Source organism: Drepanopeziza brunnea (assembly GCF_022702325.1).
Source record: "Drepanopeziza brunnea f. sp. 'multigermtubi' strain 214-2 chromosome Unknown ctg3, whole genome shotgun sequence".
In the NCBI taxonomy this organism is placed as follows: Eukaryota; Fungi; Ascomycota; class Leotiomycetes; order Helotiales; family Drepanopezizaceae; genus Drepanopeziza; species Drepanopeziza brunnea.
Genome location: NW_027094066.1, coordinates 857,507 through 877,758, shown reverse-complemented (window position 1 = coordinate 877,758; position 20,252 = coordinate 857,507). Strand labels below are relative to the sequence as shown.

Sequence of the window (20,252 nt, the reverse complement as noted above, 5' to 3'; positions counted from 1 at the left end):
AGGTAGAGTAATAAGATTTAGGTTAAAAAAGTAGTGCGATCTGGAGAGTATCGAAAAATCCGGATCGACCCGGTAAGTCCCCAGGCAGATTAAAATACTAAGTAGCGTCGGGCCAACTGCGGATCTTACCTTTGGTAGTGTCGGAAAGCTGCGAACTAGGCCCATCTACGATCGAGGCCCAAGAACTCCAGCTAATTTCATGAGAGAGCATCATGAACTAATCTTATGAGGCTACAAAGCAGCACCGGTTTTCTTATCGATTCGCTCGGGAGTTAGATCGATGGGAGCGGCCCGAAAGCATAGACGGATCATCAGGTCTACCTCAGGGTCCTACCCGCAACAATAGAGACATCGAGGTCTAGATTCGATAACTGATAATCTAGTCCCTGGGGGACATTGTACACCATTTCAGGCGTGAACTCCAACCAAATGATTCGTTCTGTGGTTCAGACCTCGTGGATACGTAAGTATAGCTAGCTGACTGACGTGTTGTAGGAATAATGACCAAGGCGAACGTTCAATCAGGAGAAGTCAAAGCCCGAACACCTGATGCGCCCGAGTAAAGAAGGCTTGGGTCGCTGATGGAAAGCAGAGCGAGAGCGAGAGTCGGCTGATGACGACGAGGATATCTCTCTGACAGGCGGGAACCTGCCCTCAGGAATTGTGAGCTTCGGTCCTTCTGTACTTGGGATACTGAGTATGATGCACATGCTTGATTGTTTAGCAAGTTGACACACTTGAGCCGATGTGATTGGCGTTGGAAGAGAGCCTCGAGTGTCAGTGTCAGTGTCAGTGTCGATGTCATTGTCAGTGTCAGTGTCATTGTCAGTGTCAATGTCAATGTCACTCGGAATTTGGGCAAGATCCGAGACGCTGTAGAACACACGGGTATTAAATCCCAGCCGCATCGCATTGTGAGAGAGTAGGGCCCTCGCATGCCTGGAATCTGGTCACACGACCGTAGTGGAAGTGAAGAGTGGATATTATAGCCCGGATAGATGTGTAGATGTGTAGATGTGTAGATGGGTAGATGGGTAGATGGATAGATGGATAACTGCCTGGAGTGGAAATCTCGTCGTCTTGTACCACAGAGCAACCTTCCTGTCTCTATGCCCGGAAAACCACAGTCGCATACAACGAACTCAATGACCGGGTTCTCTCTTTGGTACATGCCTCGAGACCTCTCAGCAGTGACGTGATTATACCGACGGAGTGCGTGGTCCCTGGCATCGAGGCAGGTGCGAGTGTCCTACCTATTTCGACCATCAGGAGGGAAGACACAGAGCACTATCGAATAGGTAACATTGTTGCACCTTGGAAAAATGCTCAAATCAATGGGATTTGGGAATCAAATCGTAGTCGATAAGTTTACCGAAGCGAGCCCCTTTCTAGAGCGAAGTCAATAGTGCCAGAAAATACTGTTCTTTGGAGGCATTTGTTTAACACGGCAAATCATCAGACTCCGATACGTTGCACCATCTAAAAGTGTACTGCAATATTCTATTCGAAATCAACATCGTGCGATATTGGTATGCTCATCACCAAGGGCTTCAGTTTCGTGAGCGAATGTGCGAGATCTGATCTGAAATTCAGTGACATCTCAAACTCCGGACACCTACCCAACTAGCCAACTAGCAATAAACCCCTATTTTCATCACTGTACCTTGGATATAATGACATTGGTCCGTAATGCCATATCCATATCCCAAACTCATGACTTTCGGCCACCATTGAGTCTACAAAAGAGGTTTGGACATTGGCGCTATAATGCCCTGCTTAACCATGACCCTCGGCTTGGTCGCATCCTGGAACGTCTCCTTCGTCGACCACTGTGGCCCAATCGGTAATCTTAGATTCCTCTCATACTGCCGCTGCGTCTCAAACTCATGCGGCAACGTCGTGGCCAGGTATTTCATGTTCTGAATCATCGATTAGCACCTGTCCGAGCGAGAATTTACAGATTTGAAGCAGACAAACCTTCTTGATCCTCTTCTCATTGATGATCACCTTCTCCAACTTCGCATCCTTCCTCTTGTCCGCCTTGATTCCATCCACCTTCCTCAAAACCTTCCCCTTGTTCCTTGCCTTTTCCTTCTTACTCAAGCCATCGCCAACCCAGCTCCCCCACCCGGGAAGTGTGTCATCAACGATCTTCTCGTCTTCATCCACAATAGTCTGTCTCTTCTCTGCTTCGAACTCGCCTACGACATCTGCGCCTGCAAAAGCTCGCTTTATAAGTTCGTGATCGCGGATTGCAAAGGGAAGGTGGCCAGGGGTATGGTCGGCCTCGGCGGAATCTGAATCCGAGACAGCATCGTCGAGAATAGTGGATTTTTGGCCAGGAGCTTTGGATTTCTGGGTGGGCTTTTTTGCGACTTTGGGTTTGGGTTTGCTGGTAATGACCGCTGCTAGGGAGAGATCGAGCTCTTCCACCTCAATAGCATCATTTTTCTTGTGGCGACGACGCCTGGCTTCTGCTTCGCTAACGACTCCGGATTTCGTGGTGACCTTGGACCAGGCTCCACCTTCGGTTTTCGGGTCTGGTCGCGAATTTGATAGAGGCTTAACGGCGGCGAGTCTAGACTCTTCCCGGGCCGAAGGCCTAGAACTCTTCGATTTATCGTTGCTGTTGATTTGTAACTCGGGCTCAGCCTCATTCTCCGATCCATGTGCCTCCTCGAACTCGTCCAACTTCACGGACTTCTCTTGCGAAGTGGAATGGCTCCCGGGTCCGAAAGTGCGTCGACCAACATCTCCATCGATTTCTTCACTACCAGAAGACTCCTCTCCCGCAAGTTCTCGTCTCAGCTCTTCGACTGCAGCATCGTTTTGCTTCTTCCGCGCTGCATCCGCCTTGCGCATAAAATCCATATTTGCCAGCCTTGCCCCAGGAAGAGATTCGTCGACAAGGTCCGAGTCTCCCAGACCTCGCAGCTTCTGCAGAAGGCGCTTTCGAGTTCCGGAATTATCATCCTCGTTGGAATCATCGTCAGAGTCGCTAAGGGATTCATCAGAGTCGTTCTCAAACTCCTTTCTCACAGCTCGTCCTTCAACTCTCTTTCGGAGTTCTTCATCCCTGCGAGCCATCTCGGTGATCCCTGACCTGGCATCCTCATCCCAAGCAGCTCGGCCAGTCCCTTTCATAGCCTTTGCCCACTTGCTGTCTCTGTGCTTGGCACCCATTCGTTCCTCGGCTCGTCGTCGATCCTGCTTCTCCATCTCGTCCTCAGAAGGCTCAAATCCGCCTTCCAATAAAGCTTCCTTCTCGAGACGATCCTGCTTCTCTCGCTGTTTACGGTGGACCTTGCGATATGATTTACTCTTGATCTTTTTGATGCGCTTAGACTTCGCCTCTTCACGGAACATCAATTCTCGCGCCATCCGGAGCTGGTCTCTACGTGCCTTGACCTCTCCAATATCAAGCTTCTGTGTCTCAAGCTCTTCGAATTCTCGAATCTTATCCTCGTCATCCTTCCCATCTGCTGCAGCCAGTCCACTCTCTTCTAGAATACTCTGGATAGTAGCTTCAAGCTCATTGAAAGGCTTGAAAAGATTCGTGGGCACGAGAGATTTGTTTGCGTGTGCTGATGCAATTCCATTATCACGTAGAGGGAACATGAGGTGATCGGCTCGCCGGTTATGCTTGACGGTGTCTGTCCATCTGTCCAAAGTCTCCTTGCTCTTATCATAGGCAGCACTGCGATCTAATCGGTCCTGTTGGCGCCTTTCGAGAGGGACCTGAGAAGTGACAAGCTTCTTCTTGGAAGCTATCTTGGACTCATCGGCCTTTGGTTCGCTCATGGCCACGTCGACATCCTCTGATGGCTTTTTCTTGCTCCGGGCAAATCCTGATGTAGGTATCGCATTCGAAGAGGATTCATACTCGTTTCGCCGCTTGGCAGCGGCCTCCTTGTATTCTCGCTCTCCTGAGATGTTTGCAATCATTTTATCAAGAGCAGCTAGCTTTTGCGGATCCAGAGTGTCGTCATCGTCATCGCTCGAGGAATCAGAGGATACCTCGTCACTCCCCTCGCTATCGTCGTCTTCAGATTCGGAGCCAGCCATTTCCTCGTCGCCATCAGAGTCTTTTGCCCGCCCTTGTGCCATGGCTTTCCCAGCGTTCTCGCGATCTTCTTTCTCCTCCTCCAGGACTTGGTCCAAATACGTAGACATATCGATGGCATCCTCGCCGAGATCTCCTTCCTCAAGCTCCGAATCCGAGTCCTCTTCTTCCTCCTCGTCCAAATTGACGTCTCTCTCTCTCTTGGGTTTCTTGATCTTATCTTTGCTTCCGCCAAAGGTAAAACCTTCGAATCTGTCCTCATCACTATCCCCAAATGCATCGTCACTGTCCAGTTCACTGTCGTCCTCGCTATCCACTTGGCCCAGCTTCCACTCATTTCCCTCACTGTCACTCCCCTCGTCCACATCCAGTTCGTCGAAGCGTCCCTTCTTGACCTTGGGCTTTTTCAAATTTTGCTCTTCATCTTCTTCCCCCCCATCTTCATCTCGTTCGTCCCTTCGTCGTTTGTTCGACCTCGAGCCCCCGCCTTCCTGGGCACCGAGTCGACTTTGCCGCACTTTAACTCGATCGGGGTTTTCGTGGCTCGCAATCGCAAAAGCATCTAGGGATCTATTTTTCTTCGAAGCTCTAGCCTTGGGCTTCTTATCAGGCGCGCGCCCATGGGATTGTCGTCCTGCCATGATTGCAAGGTCGAGGTAATTGTTTGGGCATTGCTTGCTTAGTTTGAGAATTCTTGTCGAACTTTTTTTGTGGGGTCGGAGAATCGTATTGCCGTTAGCGCCCGCTAAAACGATAGAGAGGAAACATCAACATTGATGGACCAGACGTGAAGGACCAGCAGCGATCATGAAGCCCACCCAAGCTCTCGGAAAGAAACTCACGCGCCTGGCGCTCACTACGAAACAGACCAACAAGGGATACTACAAGGGAACGGGAACTGGCTCGACTGGACGGCACACGAAGCATGGAGGGTACATAATCGATTGGGACAAAGTCAGGACATATGTCGTACCGGAGAACTTGAAGGATTTCAAGGTACGAGAATCTTCATATCAGAAAATGCGTGAACGTGGTGCTAATTAGCTGTCTGGTAGCTTACGCCGTTTGTTACGAGGAGGATTGAGAAGTCCAGGGGGCAGTTTCCGGGAGACCCCAAAGGGGCGTTCAGCGGAGAGGCGTATTTGAAGAAGTGGAAGGATGAGGGTGGAGAGTCATGATGGAAGGGACTGCGGAATTTTTGATGATTGGTATGCTGTGTTGGTCTTACAACTGGATGAGTGCTAACAACTTTTGCAGATTAAGCCAAGATGTAGCATATGAGCTGGCGTTAGAGATTGTACACCACATTTGCATGGACAGTACTGCCAGAGATACCTACCGGAGACGGGCCTGTAAGTTTCATTATGGCTGGGGGGCGGAGTGGCCAGCCCAAGCGAATAAGGAGTGATGTCTCCCCGAAATATCGAAGCAAGACCATTACAACATGCTTCGTTTAGGTATCACTTAATCGTGAGTATTGCGTCTTGTATTTGGGACAAGAACCTCCTCTGAGAACCCAGCAAGTGCTACTCGAATTAATTTCTATATGAAATACCATGCGGTCGGCAAGCAGCATCTAAAGCCAACTGTAGTTATAATGAGATTTGTCGCAGAGCTACCAAGGATATTTTGATGGATAACATCCCAAAATTGCCTACTCTCCGACGCCCAAATTCAAGGCTTAAGTCGAGTGCCACGTGCTCGTTTTCACAAATCAACTTCGACTTTGATTGCGACCTGCAATGAAAAGTTCTTGAAGGGCCTGGACCGGGTCTCGAAAGTTCAAGGCCACACTCAATTCAATGTCCGAAGGTATCTTGGTAGACTGGAATTTATTTATATCAATAGAACTATTTATTTGGAAAAAGAATCTATAATTATTATTAAGATACAAGCGATTTACAAAAGAAATGCGGAGCATTTAACATTGGAACTTGACGTCGCAACTTTAGGGGCCCTTTCCTGAAGTGGGCGAAAACAAAATGTCTTCGGGAAAAAGGATGTCTTCCGTCGTACTTTTATAATATCACTCGTCTTATAAAGGATAACTGATTATGTGTATTTCACAATCTGATATTGAATGATAGCGCCGACTCATAAAATCATTTTTCAAAACGCTAGCTTATTTATATATTGCTTTATTCGAGATACAGATCATATCGAAATTTGAAGTGTCGGAATTCCAGGCGCTCGAACTGGTTTCAAAAAAACCCCCCCGTGCAAATACACATATATTTCGAGCAAAAAAGATCGCGATAATAAAGAACCAACTCCAAAATAAGATGCACCGATAGCTAAGGACGACGCTGATCAAATTATTCAATTTTCATTTCTACATCTAGAGTCCTTATTAAGTTATTCAAATAATAAACTGAAATTTCGCGGTCCTTGGCGAGTTTTCAAGCTGGTTTTGGTGTGTTCGACCGAAGACGACATCCCCCTAGAGTTGCGACGTCAAGTCCCACTATTATTAGATTGACCGGTACGTAGAAAAGTATAATAAATATTACAAATTTATCATTACTTAATACTACTATCAATATGTGCAAATATAAAAGTACACGCTAGCAATTGAGATCTTCTTAAGAGGTTACATATAACCATCTCTAGTCGCTAAGTTAATTACCTATTTCAAAAAAAAAAAAACATTTAAAAGGCGCCGACGGGGTTAAGATACCAATATAATCGCGGGTCAAAAAGTCGATCGTATCGCTGAAGAGTATCAAAAACCAACCGCAACCCTTGCCTCTGACTTGTACTCCGACCAGGGGTACGATTAACGCAGCTTACCTATCTACCTACTTTTAAACCGAATCAAATACCCGATACGCAGGATTCAGCGCCCAGATTCAAGACTAGCTTTGCAATATCATTGACAAGAAGTTCACGAGCAGTTTCTAGCAGGAACGGTGTTGTATGTTTTTTATTTCCACGCACCAAGAATCTGCTCAAAAAACAACCCATTATCTTTACACAAAAACACAGCTGTCTACCCATGCTTAAGCTCGCACTCATACCAAAGCAAATGCACCCCAGGCAAAAGCAATCCACACGCCACGGCATCCCAGCAGCCAAAAAGCTCCGTACCCCATAATTGTGTTAATAAACCTATGCAATCGTTGCTTGATTTATCTTCCGTGCCAGAATCGCCGTTACCAGACAGCCCGGCTAAGCAAAGTATGACTTCCACAGAACGCCTTCCAGATCTTCTAACTGTTCTGGCGTAAAGTACTGATCCGGAGTCAGCAGAAGTATGAATCAGAAGAGGGGTTGCAGAGGAACGAACCTTTTGGTCAGTGGTCCAGGTATCCTGTCTAGTCTTCTTGAAGTCTGCCAAGATAGTCTTGACTGTCTTACCAATGGCTCCTGCGTCATTAGCTGCCCTAGAAGCCAGCAAGGCCAGAATCTCGGGCATCCAAACTGGTGGTGGAGTCATGTAAGGGAATGCGGTGACGAGAGCACCTAGCCCGAGGACGGCGGCGTGGCGTTTGACAACCTGTTGGTTGTTATTGATAGGCGTGTTAGTGCCTGGTGTTCTTTTGGGCATCGGGTTCTTCCTCAACGCCTCTGTGAACTGCTTCTTGAGTGAAGAGAGGAAATTGTTGCGAAGAGTTATCGGTGAGCAGCGAATCATTCCAGAGAGAGTTGCCGCGGCGCCGGACCGGACTTCGTGCTGCGGATCCTCGAGCATCTCGGCAACGGCGTCGAAGAGGGCCTTTTGCTGGTCTGGCTTGATCAGAAATATTCGCCGAAAGTAGATGGTCTGCATGTTGATAAGAATACGAAGACGTTGGTGCCAGGATATGGACGATTTGCCGATGCGAACCAGTGCCGTGATGAAATCGCCTTCTTGTCCAGCACGGAATGGAATGTTGGGCAGGTGACGATAGACAAGATAGGCAAGACGTTGAAGTTCTGGGTCTTCCTTCACGTCCATCATATGCAACATCTCCTCCATGAACAAGTCTGGGAAGAAATCCACCAGTTGCGTACACTCGTATGACTGCAGTGTTGTGTCGAGCCATAGGAGAACAGTTTTACTGCCGGAAGTATACGAGGATGGAGTTTGCTGGCCAGGACTACGTTCACCACGCCAGGCTTCCAGTCGTCGAAAGACTCCGGTAATAGTCGTGGCGAACTCTTCGGTTGGAGTATAAGGCTGAATACCAATAGAAGATGACGCCTTGTTATCTGCTAAAAGAGTCTCGATATCCGGAAATGCCTCGTAGTATCGTGTGCGGTAAATTGATGCAATGGTACGGCCAATTGCCTCCCGTACGGCTTTGTAGGGATGATCGATATGGGCAAGAAAGTCCTCAAGGATCGGCTTCTCAGCACGGAAATGCCATCCTGCATCTTGGATCACAAACTCTAGGAGCTGGACCTTGGAGCTCTCTTTGAATGCTGCGTTAGATGACATGTCCAGCCGGAACGCCGTGAGCGAGTCAAAGATCTCTCGAGATTGGCGTGGGTCCCTGCTACCAATTATCATATGGAGACAGGTCATCCAGTAGGTGATATTCTCCGGTGTCAGCCCGTCTGCGAAAACTTGCAACAGGATAGGAACACCGTAATCCCAGACCTCTTTGCGCAAATCCTTGGGTTTCGCAATGACAACAATGAGGAGGGCGGCCAGGATTTCCGCCGTAGCCCGATGTTGATGTTTGTCACTACCATCGCCGAACACTGACTTGATCTCTTCCTTGATCTCGGTTAAGGTAGCAACCGTCAAGCCGCTGAGAGTATAGTCGAATATTTGTATCAACAAATTAACGTGATGTCCTCTAAAACGGTCTGCAGTTGCGTCCCGAGGTTCTTGTTTCATGTAATCAAAAAACTTTCTATACCATTCGATAGTAATCATACTTCCGATTTGCTTTCTAACCGAGGTCTCTAGCTCATCGTAGTCATCAAATACGAGCGGCGGATTTCTGACAGCGCTGAAGGTCTTGCCCCAGACAAGCCATCCGGGATGGTCTCGTTCAACAAAGTATTCCGGGGACTCCGGACTCTCAAAACCATCTAAGAAATCCTTGGTCCAGTTCGGGTTGCTCTTTTGCACAGCGACTTCTACTTTGTTGATAGAATTCTCCTTTTCTCGAACCCAGTTCTCGACACTGTGGCCGTAAATAGCACGAGTCTCGATGTGGTTGAAGATACGGGTTAATGATTCTCCATAGCCAGCCCGAAGTCCCGGGTGTTCATCGATAGCACCAGTGACTGCCAGCTCTACGAGGGACGGCGATGCGAGTGTTTGAATTCGGAGCCCCGCATTGAGAATAAACAGAGTGCATCGTTGAGCAATCTTCCAGTGAGACTTCTTAGAAAGTTCAATAAGCTTCAGTGCCATGGCTTGCTTTTTTTCTTCTACCTTGTTTCTCCGCTCCAGGATGAAAGAATGTCTGGCGGTGATATCGGCTGAAATATCGTCCCTGGGCTCGAACACATCTACTAGCTCCTGCTTGATGACGATGGTGTTCTCCAGAGATTTGCCAAATTCCATTAGACCACCGTATAGAGCACTGCTGCTGACCCTTTGGATCGAAGGCTTATCAACCGATCCACATTTGATATAGAGGTCGACCAACTCAGGAGCAAAACGCCAATCCTTGGAAAGTGTCCTGGTAAGGCTTCCGTATAGCAAAGTGTATAGTGAACCTTTAATGCGATCGTAGTCGTTAGTCTCCAGCGCGACTCTGAATGTCTTCAGAAGCTCAGGAATGACCAGAGGGCGACCACCAAGTAGACTCTTCAACGCGGATTCAAGAGCAGCTTGCGCATTCACACGAACCTCGGCGTAGGATGACACGGCCGATGAAGCCAAGTCGAGTAGAAGTCGCTTGTCAAGATCCGACTTGTGCCTAGCCGAAGAGTTATGTTTTACTCGGTGGAAATGATAAATGCTTGCTCGTTTGATAAGGAGAGGTCTCGGGTACGGTTTCCGGAGCCCACTACACTTAAAAGCTCGGATGTCCACATCGTAAAGTTTGCTCACTCGCTCCAGCATATGAGCAGACCTCTCATTGCCTACATCCGTGATCCAAGTTCTGTAAGTCTGGTATAGAGAGGTGAAACAGGCGACGTCGTCTTCCTGGAACTCGCCCAGGAAATTGTGCACTCTGGAAAGCAGATAGCCTATATCCTCCCGAAGCTTGTGGATATGTTCAAATATTGGACTGCCCTTCTCCAGCAGATAGCCATCTCGATAATGGAATTGAGGTCGGGTTTCCGCATCCTCTGCTGCTTCGGACAAAGGGCTCTCATCTTCATCCGAAGCTTCGCCCTCGGCCAGCGCAGTATCGCCATCCCGGTCTTTGCTTGTCTGGCCAGAGGACTTCTTGGGATCAAAGAGTGTGGCAACTCCGGAGACCATGAGTCGTAACATGGAGAGGTGCCTCGAAACTTCATCCGACCATTCCTTGTTCTTGCCTTTCCTACTGACATCGGGGTTCTCACTAATGAGATTCGTCAATCGTTGAATTGCATTAGTCACTTGAGATTCGAAAAGCTCGACCGCGAACTTGATCTCTTCATCGGACGGAAGATGCCACTTGATTGTGAGGTCGTTGGGGTTGACGAGTTTTCCCCAGTCGCTCACATCCAGACCGCGCTTGAAAGTCTCAGGCTCATATAAAGCACTGTCCACGGGGTAGATCAGAGTCAGGTTGAGCAGAAGATGGTGGATGTAATTTGACGCGTGGATAGTTGGAATGCCCCGACACTTCTCTTGCATGTACAAGGCAATGTCGAAAAGACCCTCTTTGTACGGCATGAGACCATCTCCAACGTGGACTATGATCATACTAAGCATGCTGATATACCAGACTAAGGCACGATCTCGAGGAAGTAAGTCGCTACCAGCGCTTCGGTCCGAGGCAGCATCGTTGTAGTCGATCTCATTCCGGATGCCTACAATGAGCATAGGAACGAAAATCTTCAAGGTCTTCTCCGGGTTGGCCTTGCAGAGCGCATTACAAATAAAAGCCATTGCATCTCTAGCTTGGTGAACTACGTGACTACTCACAAAAGCGGCAATTTTCTCAAGAGCCTGATCGAAGATCTCCGGAGAAAGAGCAGCAAAGAGCGGAGTGAGCGCTGATGGAAGCGTGTTCACCACGCTCTCTTCAGGCGACCCCGAGCGAGCTTTTGATAGCTCGGGAATGTTCTCCAGGAGTGTGAATATCTTGCCAAGTAATGACAAAACAAATTCGCCGAAGCCGGCCGTGGAAGAGCGTACGATAGTTTCTTCGTCTTCATCGCTCAATTCGATTCGGTAGTCAATATCAATGTTTGGCCCCACGTCTTCCATTCGTTGCATCTCGCCTTGGACCCATTGGATGGCCAGCGAAGAATCATGAATCTCTCCATGCTCTTTAGTCAAATCAATGAATGGTACGCTATACGCAACTGATTGGATAAAGTTCAAGGTATGCATTGTCTTTTGGAGATCATTAGCATCGATGCCGGGTAATGCCAGAGCCAAGAGAGCAGTAATATGACATCTCAGGCCCTTACTCTTGGACATGACATTGGCGATCATTTGTAATCCTAAGAGCGAAGATTGTGTTCGATGTACTTCAACCAGGCCCTGCAAGGAGGGGTAGAACCTCTGCAGAGCTCCAGGTACTATCAAATGAGGTTCCAGGTATGAAAGGCCTTGTATAGCACCGAAGAAGAAGCTCATGGCCTTGGGCTTCTTACAGAAGAGACCCAAGAAGACAACCTCTTTCAGACATAAGACGAACCGTTTCTTTAGTTCTTCCGTGATTCGTCGTTCTGGAGGTGTAACCATTTCCCCACTCTGCTCTCGATTCCAGCGCATAACGAAAAAGTCAACAAGATGGTAGACAATCTGTGCGAGCATATCTGTCCAAGCACCCTGGTTCGATGGATGGAAGAACGTCTCAATAGACTCCAGCAAACCTTCCATGTTTGATAAGATTGAGCCAGGCTTGTCTATGCAGGCTGGCGATAAAGACATCACGATCCACCGAGCAACCGAGTAGCCGACGGGAACTTTTTTCTTGTCTCTCTCGAGATAGGCGCCGAGACCAGCGCCAAGATCAACCATAGAGCTGTAGGGAGATGTGGCTTGCCCCACAGGTATTTCAGTCAGTCTCAACAGTGCAGTGAAAATGAGGTCAGATTGATCCTTTGTAAAGATACCAAACTCGGAGAACGGCACATGCTCGCTGGTCAAAGAGTCTCGTGCAAGCCTTGAAAATAGATCGAAGAACATCACGTCACAGGTTTTCGACCGGTTCACGAGAGACCATAGGTGGAAGAAGGTGGGAAGGTAATCTTGGGGCTGAAGTTGTCCGGCTCCGTCAGGTGCTGCGTGAGTCGGCATCAACAGGTTCAGAGCACCAACGACGATAAAAGCGCCTGAGATATCCGAGGTGGTGAAATACGGCAAAAGCTCCTCGAGCATGGCTTGGCGGTCCCTCGGATCAAAGTACTGCGAAGCAAACATGCACATGTTGGCAATGCTCTTGTAGCTTCGCTTGCGACCTCCTTGTTTTGGAGGTGATTCCTGGGGAAGGACTAAAGCTTTGATTTCCTTCCATAGCGGCCTCCAATCCAATATCAGATCCTCTCCAGGTTTGAGGTAGTGTTTCTTCCTGCTCAACATTAGTGGTTGGGAAGAATATTCTGATCAGGCCTGTCCTTACTTGATCAGAAATCGAAACATGCTTTCGAATCTTTCTGCAGCTAACCAATCTAGCCCAGGCGCCACAGCTAGCATGTAATACATCTGTACTAGCTTTATCCGCAGCCCCCTCGTGATCTCGAACTTGAGGTTCAGCCATCCCTTGAGCTCTCTTGTCCAATGCAAAGCACCTGGTGATATGTCCTCCGCCTTGAGAGCAACGTAAAGCTGCGTCAATATCTCCGTCAAGGCTGCGTTACGTTCCTTCTCTTCCTCGACAGGGTAGGGCAGGAGTTGGAAGTATGGGTAGGTTCTGGGTCGGTATCGCTTCTCCTTCTCCGTATCCACTCCGTTGGAACTGAATCCTAGGCCAGGTGACGTCGCACGCGATATTGCATCGTTTGATTGAGCATGAGCCATGCCCTGCAGGACTTGCGCATGGTTACGACTATGCGTGTAGGCCTCCTCCATGGTCTCCTCGCACGATGGGCCCGGCGGAGCTCGAAATGGGGTCGCCTGCCAACTTCGGCCGTTTTTTTGCGAGAGTGTTCTGCAGGCATCGTGGTGATGTTAGCATAGTAAATGCTAAGACAGATGGAGGAGCTTATGCGTGATACGAGAGAGAAGAGCTAGATAGATACCTAAGGGGGGAGGGGGAAGAATGCAGAGCTTCTGGCGTGGCAATGAGCGTGCAGTGCAGACCACGGGCAGATACGAGGTGGATGGGATGGGATGGGATTGTTTATGGCGACGAGAGAGATCCCACGGTTCGCGTAAGGGAAACCGGATATGTAACGTAAAGTAAGGTAAGGTAGCTGGGTAGCTAGGATGGTATTTGGTAGGTTCGTAGGTTCGTAGGGTCGTAGGGTCGTAGGTTGGTAGGTTGGTAGATTGAATCAAGCTAGATACTAAACGCGAGGCGTGGGAGCCTTGTTGACCGATACAGTACGTACTTTGTACCGAAGAATAGCCGAAAGTACCTAGGTACCTAGGTAGGTACGTACCGATTGGGGGTATAGAAAGATTATAATATAATATAAACAGACTATTATTTCATCTTCGAGTTACAACAGGCAAGACATCTTATCTATGGATCTGTCTACTACCGACCTACGGGTTCCATGATATCTATGAAAACCGTGTTTTACGAATACATGGAATATTCACTATCCCTGCCCGCTGATATCCAGATGTATTGTATTGTGTTGCATTTCATTTTACCTACCTATATGTATATACGCGCATAATTGCCCATCCTGATTCTCCCACTACTTCCTACCTGTCGGCAGCAAGTTGCCAGCAACACCCGAACGCCTGATATAGCCTTTCCTTCTGACACGGACGGGGCGCAAAATCCGGACCTCGTGGGTATTCTGAACGATGATGCAAAGTCGAGATTAATTATTGTAACGTAATGCCATAATACGCCGCCAACCACTTAAGCGCTCGAATCCGAGCCCGCGCCTTTCTTTGTTCGTCGAAAGCAATCTGCAAGTCTCGTCCATTTTCCCAGATTCTGTTTCACATCATGGGTTCGATTCGGGCCGAACCTTCTTCTAGCGGCCGGTTGCTGAGGCGCCTCTTGGAGAGAGCTACCTGTAGTCGGCTGGTAAGATACCGGGCGTTTCTGAGACTGGGTGGTTGTCTCGGGGGCTGTCATTGGCGAATCGACAGCAACAGTCAATGGCGGAGTTGCTAATCGCCTGTGGCCGTTGGCATCGTCGCTCTGGATAACTCGTTTTTGGGATTCCATCATGCTCTCGCTCTCGCCCTCGCCCTCGCTCTCGCTCTTCACGGTACTGATAGCGTTGCCGGCTCGTCGGGCAGCCCGTTGCATGAAGGCGGCACCAGAGGAGGCGGCCCGTTTCGGCTTGGTAGGTAGCCGGTCAAATTGAGGTGAGCCTCTGTTCTCAGGGGACCTGATTCCAGACGCTCTGCGGATTTTCCCGCCGAGGACCGACCCAAGGCTGCTGCGGCACGATTCCGGCATGCTTGCCACGGTTGGAGCCGGGCTTAGACGACCGGAAACAATGTCGTGAGCACATGACGTTGACTTACGGTTAGCGGAACCAGGGCCTGTTTGGGCATGCGGTAAAGTCACCGTGTCGTTATATTTAAAGCACTGCGACCATCCTTGGCGTAAAGCAACCCAGATTCCAGTTACTCGAATAATCGTCTTCATATCCTCCTCCACGACAATGACTTTCCGCTCGAGTGCAGCGTCACCTTCGCTTTCTTCAGCCTCCTCACCGGAAGTTCGAAACGCAGAAGAAGTGGGCGAATTTATGCCAGCTGAAGATGAAGTCGTTGTGTAAGAGTCTGATATATCAAGCCTGTTTGGGGTAATGGTAGCCAGGATAGGATGCTTCCGCCGCCTAGGATCAATCATGCTAAACGTAAATTTCATTTCCCTGTTGGCATTCATTATAGTTTCGGGGCTATCCGCTGTACTTCGCCTGTTTTTCGCCATCACCCAGCGAGCAATGGTAGTTTTGCCTTGAGCGTCTGTTTTCTCAAATTCGTAGGGCCCATTCGGCCCGTTCAAATTTGGAGAACAGGCCCTGCCGAAGAACGCGAAGTCAGCAAACGATCTTCTTTACACCGCTTGGGGGTAACCATTCTAGGGAGCCAACTGCTACTGGCACACTCGAAAGAAGGGAATCAGCTACTGCTTCATCACTAACCAGACGGTGCCGTCGCTTAAAACTGCCTCAGCCTTCCCCTGAGAGCCGCCAGAGTCCTTGGGCATTTGACAAATGACAGCCACTAGCTCCCGATCGAGTCCGTCTTCGTCAGAATCACCCCCCTCATACTTGTTCTCGACACTTCCTTCATAGACCTCACTCTTCACGACCATAACATCGTTGCATCCTAATTCTGCCTTGCTCCTGAACATTCGAGGAAACCGCGTTCGAAGCCGTGGAGCGAGAGTCGTGGAAGGAAGGACATCGAGGAAAGGCTTTGGTCTTGCGGTAGCCGATATCTGCTGTAATTGTAGCAATAAATTTGGGCGAATATTCAGCTTTTGGGAGGCAGTCGGGGCCGGGTGAGCTAGCTGAAAGGTCGTGCTTGTTCGCACGGATCGCTTCCGCCGGCTGGGACCTCCTGCAGTCGTCACGCTTGCTTCGGATCGACCATCTTCACTCATTCTGTCCTGTTCCACTTCTTGGAATCTGACAATGGGCGAGTCCCTTGCAGTGGATATCTCTGACAATGATCTCAATGGTCGACGTAAAATAGGAGACGGATTTCCAATAATGGTGGATGTAGTAGGTACTGGTGCGGAAAAAGCTGATCGGGATAACGGGACTCGAAGAGAACTGCTTTGTAGCCGTGGGGAATGATTCGGAAGTTCATTGTACTCGTGCGAGTGGAAACGGGACCCAGTGTGCAGCAACATCTTGACAACTTAGGAAGCGACGCCCCGGGATTGGGGGGCGCCTTCCGCTCAAAGCACAGCGCGCACGCTTCAAACGATATTTTTGAGCGTCGGGCAATAGATGATGAGCAAAAATCGGGATAACTCGAGGGCATTGAGGCGGAGATGATGGAGGGCCGACGGTCAAGCGAGAGTCAGCTAAGCTGGCAAGAGGGATTTGATTAGTATATCGAGATGGTGAGAAAGAGGATGACCCGCGATGTATATGTTGGATAGGGTATATTATGACAGATAGCAAGCCCGGTCAGAGAGGAAAAGTTCGAGACTCAAAATTGGACTCGACGGGGTGCAGGGTATTCGCTCTCGTCAGCAACGAAACAACACAAACAACAGCGCCTCCTTGCCGGGATGATCGAAGCAGATTGGGTGGTTGGGTTCAGGCCAGAGGGATTGAAAGAGAGCTATAGGGAGAAGCAGATGCGCAGACGCTGGCGAGCCACACCGAGTTTGTCCGCATCAAGTCGTTTGGGATCGGAAGGCTAGGAAGATCAGCACAAGCATAGTCTTGATCGACCAGTTGGACAGACAGATAAGAATAAACGGTACAAACAATTAACGGAAAGTATACTTAGTACGGGCGGTCAGTTAGTACTTCTGATTAGAGTGCCCGAGCAGCGGCAATGCAATGCAATGCAATGCAGGACAATGAATGCGGTATGATAAAAAATCATACAATGTTTTGAAATAGGTAAAGTGATGTGTTGTATGCGTATGCAGAACAAGAGCCGCTGCCGGCAGTGAGTGGTGGAAGGTTGACGAGAGATATATGGGTTGGTGGTTGGGTGTTTGACGCCTCGGGCGCCAGAGAAGGCGAAAAGAAAGAAAAGCAGAGAATTGGAATTGGAATTCGTCCAGCATTAACTATGCTTGATTGAATAATAACATTTCATCTGGAAATGAAGCACTTTCAGATGGTACTTAGCAACCAGGATACCTAGAGAAGAGATGGATTCGGCTTCGGGAACGCCCCGTTTCCGATGAACAGATGCGAGGTGCGAACGAATTAGAGCCCACGTGATATTCGCAATAGTCGCCAGTCACGAGTCACATATCACGCGCCTCTGTCCATTCTACCTCCCCTACATACCTCCCTTACCCCTACCTCCCACATCAAACATCTCGGCATGCAATACGCCTCCGCGCTGTTAGATCGGCCTCAAGAGCATCCTATCCGCTCTCTAGCCACCCTCTATCTCCTCTGGAAGTCTCTGCTCCTACTCGTTGCAGCGTGCAGTCCAGGTCCAGGCTATGACACCTCGGCCAGCCTTACACAACAGCCGCTTAGCTACGACAGAGAATTGCCTTTGGCTCTTCGCTACATCCTGACCAAGTTGACCAGATGGGATGCCCTGTACTTCGTCAAGATCTCGACCCGAGGCTACCTGTTTGAACAGGAATGGGCCTTTGGGTGGGGTTTCACGCGAATCATTTCAGCCTTCACAGCAGGTGGGAAGGCATATATCAATCACCTTACCCGCTAAATGGGCTGGCTAACATTTTAATAGTTTCAAAGGCCATTGGCGTTCCGGATTATGTTGGTCTAGAAGGGCTGGTTGCAGTATGCATCGCCCATGCTTCCCACCTGCTGTCTGTCCTGGCTGTCCTAGCCCTTACCCGGGCTATCTTCCCTTACTCCTCGTCTGAATTTGCTTTCAAAGCTGCTTTGCTACACATCATCTCTCCCGCGGGTCTTTTCCTTTCCGCCCCGTACGCCGAGAGCTCTTGCGCCTTCCTGAGTATTGTCGGCTGTTTCCTCTTCACAAAAGGCGTAGTCCATCCAGGGCCAGCCACATCAAGCCACGACCTGTCCATTCTGATATCTGGCATCTGCTTTGGCATTGCCACGACTTTCCGGAGCAATGGTATCCTGAATGGACTGCTGTTACTCGAGGAAGCATTCAGAACTGTATATAGATTACGGGATGGGCCGAGCCTGGCTACTGTTCGTCGCCTGATGGCTACAGGATTAGGTGGCATGAGCGTTGGTGCTGGCTTCGTTGTGCCGCAGTACATCGCATATATTGAGTATTGTAAGGGTCAGCAGTCTGTTGCAAGAATCTGGTGTGAAGGCACTTTACCCAGCATCTATACATTTGTCCAGGACCATTACTGGTATTTTTCCCCGTCATCGACCCTTCACAAACCGGCTCATCTAATATTGCATAGGAATTGTGGCTTCTTTAGATACTGGACATTATCCAATGCGCCACTGTTTCTCCTCGCCGCACCCATCCTTGTGATCTTGATAGCATCCAGTCTTTGGGCCTTGAGCGTCGAACCCCAAACACCTGGACAGCCGCCGGCTCCAGGCGCGAAAGGGGTGGACATAAACACCGGGGCAAGGCAGGTCCTACGCAATCTAGCAGTCTCTCAACTGGTGTTGGTACTGCTTACAACAACCGCTGCCCACGTCCAAATTATCACAAGGATATCATCAGCGTACCCTGTGTGGCTGTGGTATGGGTCTGCATCGTCAATGGTAGGAGGAAACTTGTTGGGAGAGAATTTTGTGAAGTTCATGATCATATATGCTATGATACAAGGGGGACTGTTTGCCTCTTTTCTCCCTCCGGCCTAATTCTGCATACTAGATTACAGAACACTTTTGTTCCGCTAAATATCGTTCTCACAGGAGTTCTTCGAAACCCTGCTTGATTAGACTTTCAGGTAGCCTGGGGTGCTCTTACAGTACTTCCGGTATCTATTCGAACTTGAAGCAAAGAAAGTATAGTAGATCGAAGCAGACAGCCCCATATAGGAAGGAAACCGCTTACTCCATACATTGTGATTTTCAAAAGAGCATTTCTGATTCTCATACCTATCTACTACGTCCCAGGCGTAAGTGTTACCCCTCGAGGGTAGGGTAACCAGGGGGTTTAAAGTGGAAACTTAACTTTTGAGGCACCCTCGAGGGGTAATACGTAGTACTACCTTACGCCTGGGACGTAGACAAGAAAATGTGACGCTTTAACCCGGCCGCAAGCTAAAACTTACGGCGGAGTAATATTCGTAGCTACGTAGTATATAATCTATAATAATAGCTTCTTTTAGCGCGATGCAGCCAGCTATCTCTTGAATATTTATATAGCCCTTTTTCTTATAGAATAGCCCTTTTCCGCGCGATGCAGCCAGCTACTTTTCGAGCATCCAATTTATAGCAATACCGTAGCCTCTCTTAAGGCGATATAGCAAGCTGGTTTTCGGGCATTTTTGTTTTTGTTATTAATTATGATTAATTCGCTATAGCTACTAATCAAGTATTCGAAAGGAAGTTGCAATCGCAAAGTAGATTACAATCGCAAAAGCGCAAATCTAGCTCGTTACATTCGTAGGATTCCCTTTTTCGTTATTAGTAAGCAGTTAATCAATTTTTTAATGTTCCTCGATGGCCTAAGCTTAACTGGATACACCCAATCAACGTTATGGCCGTAGGTCATGTGACCGAATTTTTAACAGTTTCCGGTCTTAGCCAGGATCTAGGTAGCTCAACATTACCTAGTAGTATATTAGATACTTTTTGCTAAAATGCATCTACTACGGGAGCCTTCCGTGCGGAGAGCTTGCACGGTCCCGGGTCCACATTCCGCCGCCGATGTCATTTGGGTTATTCCGAGGTAGCTCCTAGCACCAATGCCGCTTACCGCCTGACAGGCGCTTAGCCGCATCTACTAGCATGTCAAGTACGGCAGATAAAGATACTTCAATTCAACCCAGCTAACAAACCCAACTTCTTCACACTACTACATCTTCGCTTCAGTTTCATTACTCGAAATAGGAGCGCGCTACTCCACAAAAAGGACCCCTACGACTTGCGCGACCCTTGTGGTGCGTATAGCGCGTGGCACAGAAGGATTCCCTTACCAATAAAACCTAAATACTTCTTTCTACAGCGATATCAGAACGAATGCTGTCGAAACAGAATAATCCCCGCCAATATCAAGTTTGGTCTATCTAGCTGCTATGTGGAACAAAGAGAATGGGTACGGTCAGAACGGCCAATGTCAGAATAATCTCCACAGACAAGAGGAATATCTAGCCTCGCCTTTCGCCGCTCGGCCCCTTAATGGACAGTCGCAGTGTTTCTTGCCAAATCCCAACTC

The 20,252-nt window shown here is 48.8% G+C and overlaps 5 protein-coding genes across 5 annotated transcripts; 2 read left to right on the top strand and 3 right to left on the bottom strand.

Annotated features, from left to right (window-relative positions):
• Window positions 1-1,736: 1,736 nt before the first annotated feature.
• L3040_002418 (uncharacterized protein) lies at window positions 1,737-4,704 on the bottom strand (the record flags this gene model as incomplete). Its single annotated transcript, XM_007289679.1, has 2 exons — window positions 1,737-1,919; window positions 1,978-4,704. The coding sequence occupies 2 exons, from the start codon at window positions 4,702-4,704 to the stop codon at window positions 1,737-1,739; spliced, it is 2,910 nt and encodes a 969-aa protein (XP_007289741.1).
• Window positions 4,705-4,870: 166 nt separating this feature from the next.
• On the top strand, window positions 4,871-5,241 carry L3040_002417 (mitochondrial 54S ribosomal protein mL41; the record flags this gene model as incomplete). The annotated part of the gene is made up of 2 exons (XM_007289680.1): window positions 4,871-5,059; window positions 5,119-5,241. The coding sequence occupies 2 exons, from the start codon at window positions 4,871-4,873 to the stop codon at window positions 5,239-5,241; spliced, it is 312 nt and encodes a 103-aa protein (XP_007289742.1).
• Window positions 5,242-7,231: 1,990 nt separating this feature from the next.
• L3040_002416 (uncharacterized protein) lies at window positions 7,232-13,836 on the bottom strand (the record flags this gene model as incomplete). Its single annotated transcript, XM_007289681.2, has 5 exons — window positions 7,232-7,294; window positions 7,350-12,684; window positions 12,736-13,263; window positions 13,355-13,385; window positions 13,824-13,836. 5 exons carry the CDS (start codon window positions 13,834-13,836, stop codon window positions 7,232-7,234), a joined length of 5,970 nt encoding a protein of 1,989 aa, XP_007289743.2.
• A 315-nt stretch (window positions 13,837-14,151) lies between these two features.
• On the bottom strand, window positions 14,152-15,861 carry L3040_002415 (uncharacterized protein; the record flags this gene model as incomplete). The annotated part of the gene is made up of 2 exons (XM_007289682.2): window positions 14,152-15,274; window positions 15,398-15,861. 2 exons carry the CDS (start codon window positions 15,859-15,861, stop codon window positions 14,152-14,154), a joined length of 1,587 nt encoding a protein of 528 aa, XP_007289744.2.
• Window positions 15,862-17,276: 1,415 nt separating this feature from the next.
• L3040_002414 (uncharacterized protein) lies at window positions 17,277-18,730 on the top strand (the record flags this gene model as incomplete). Its single annotated transcript, XM_066155544.1, has 3 exons — window positions 17,277-17,598; window positions 17,658-18,264; window positions 18,319-18,730. 3 exons carry the CDS (start codon window positions 17,277-17,279, stop codon window positions 18,728-18,730), a joined length of 1,341 nt encoding a protein of 446 aa, XP_066012539.1.
• Between the last annotated feature and the right edge of the window lie 1,522 nt (window positions 18,731-20,252).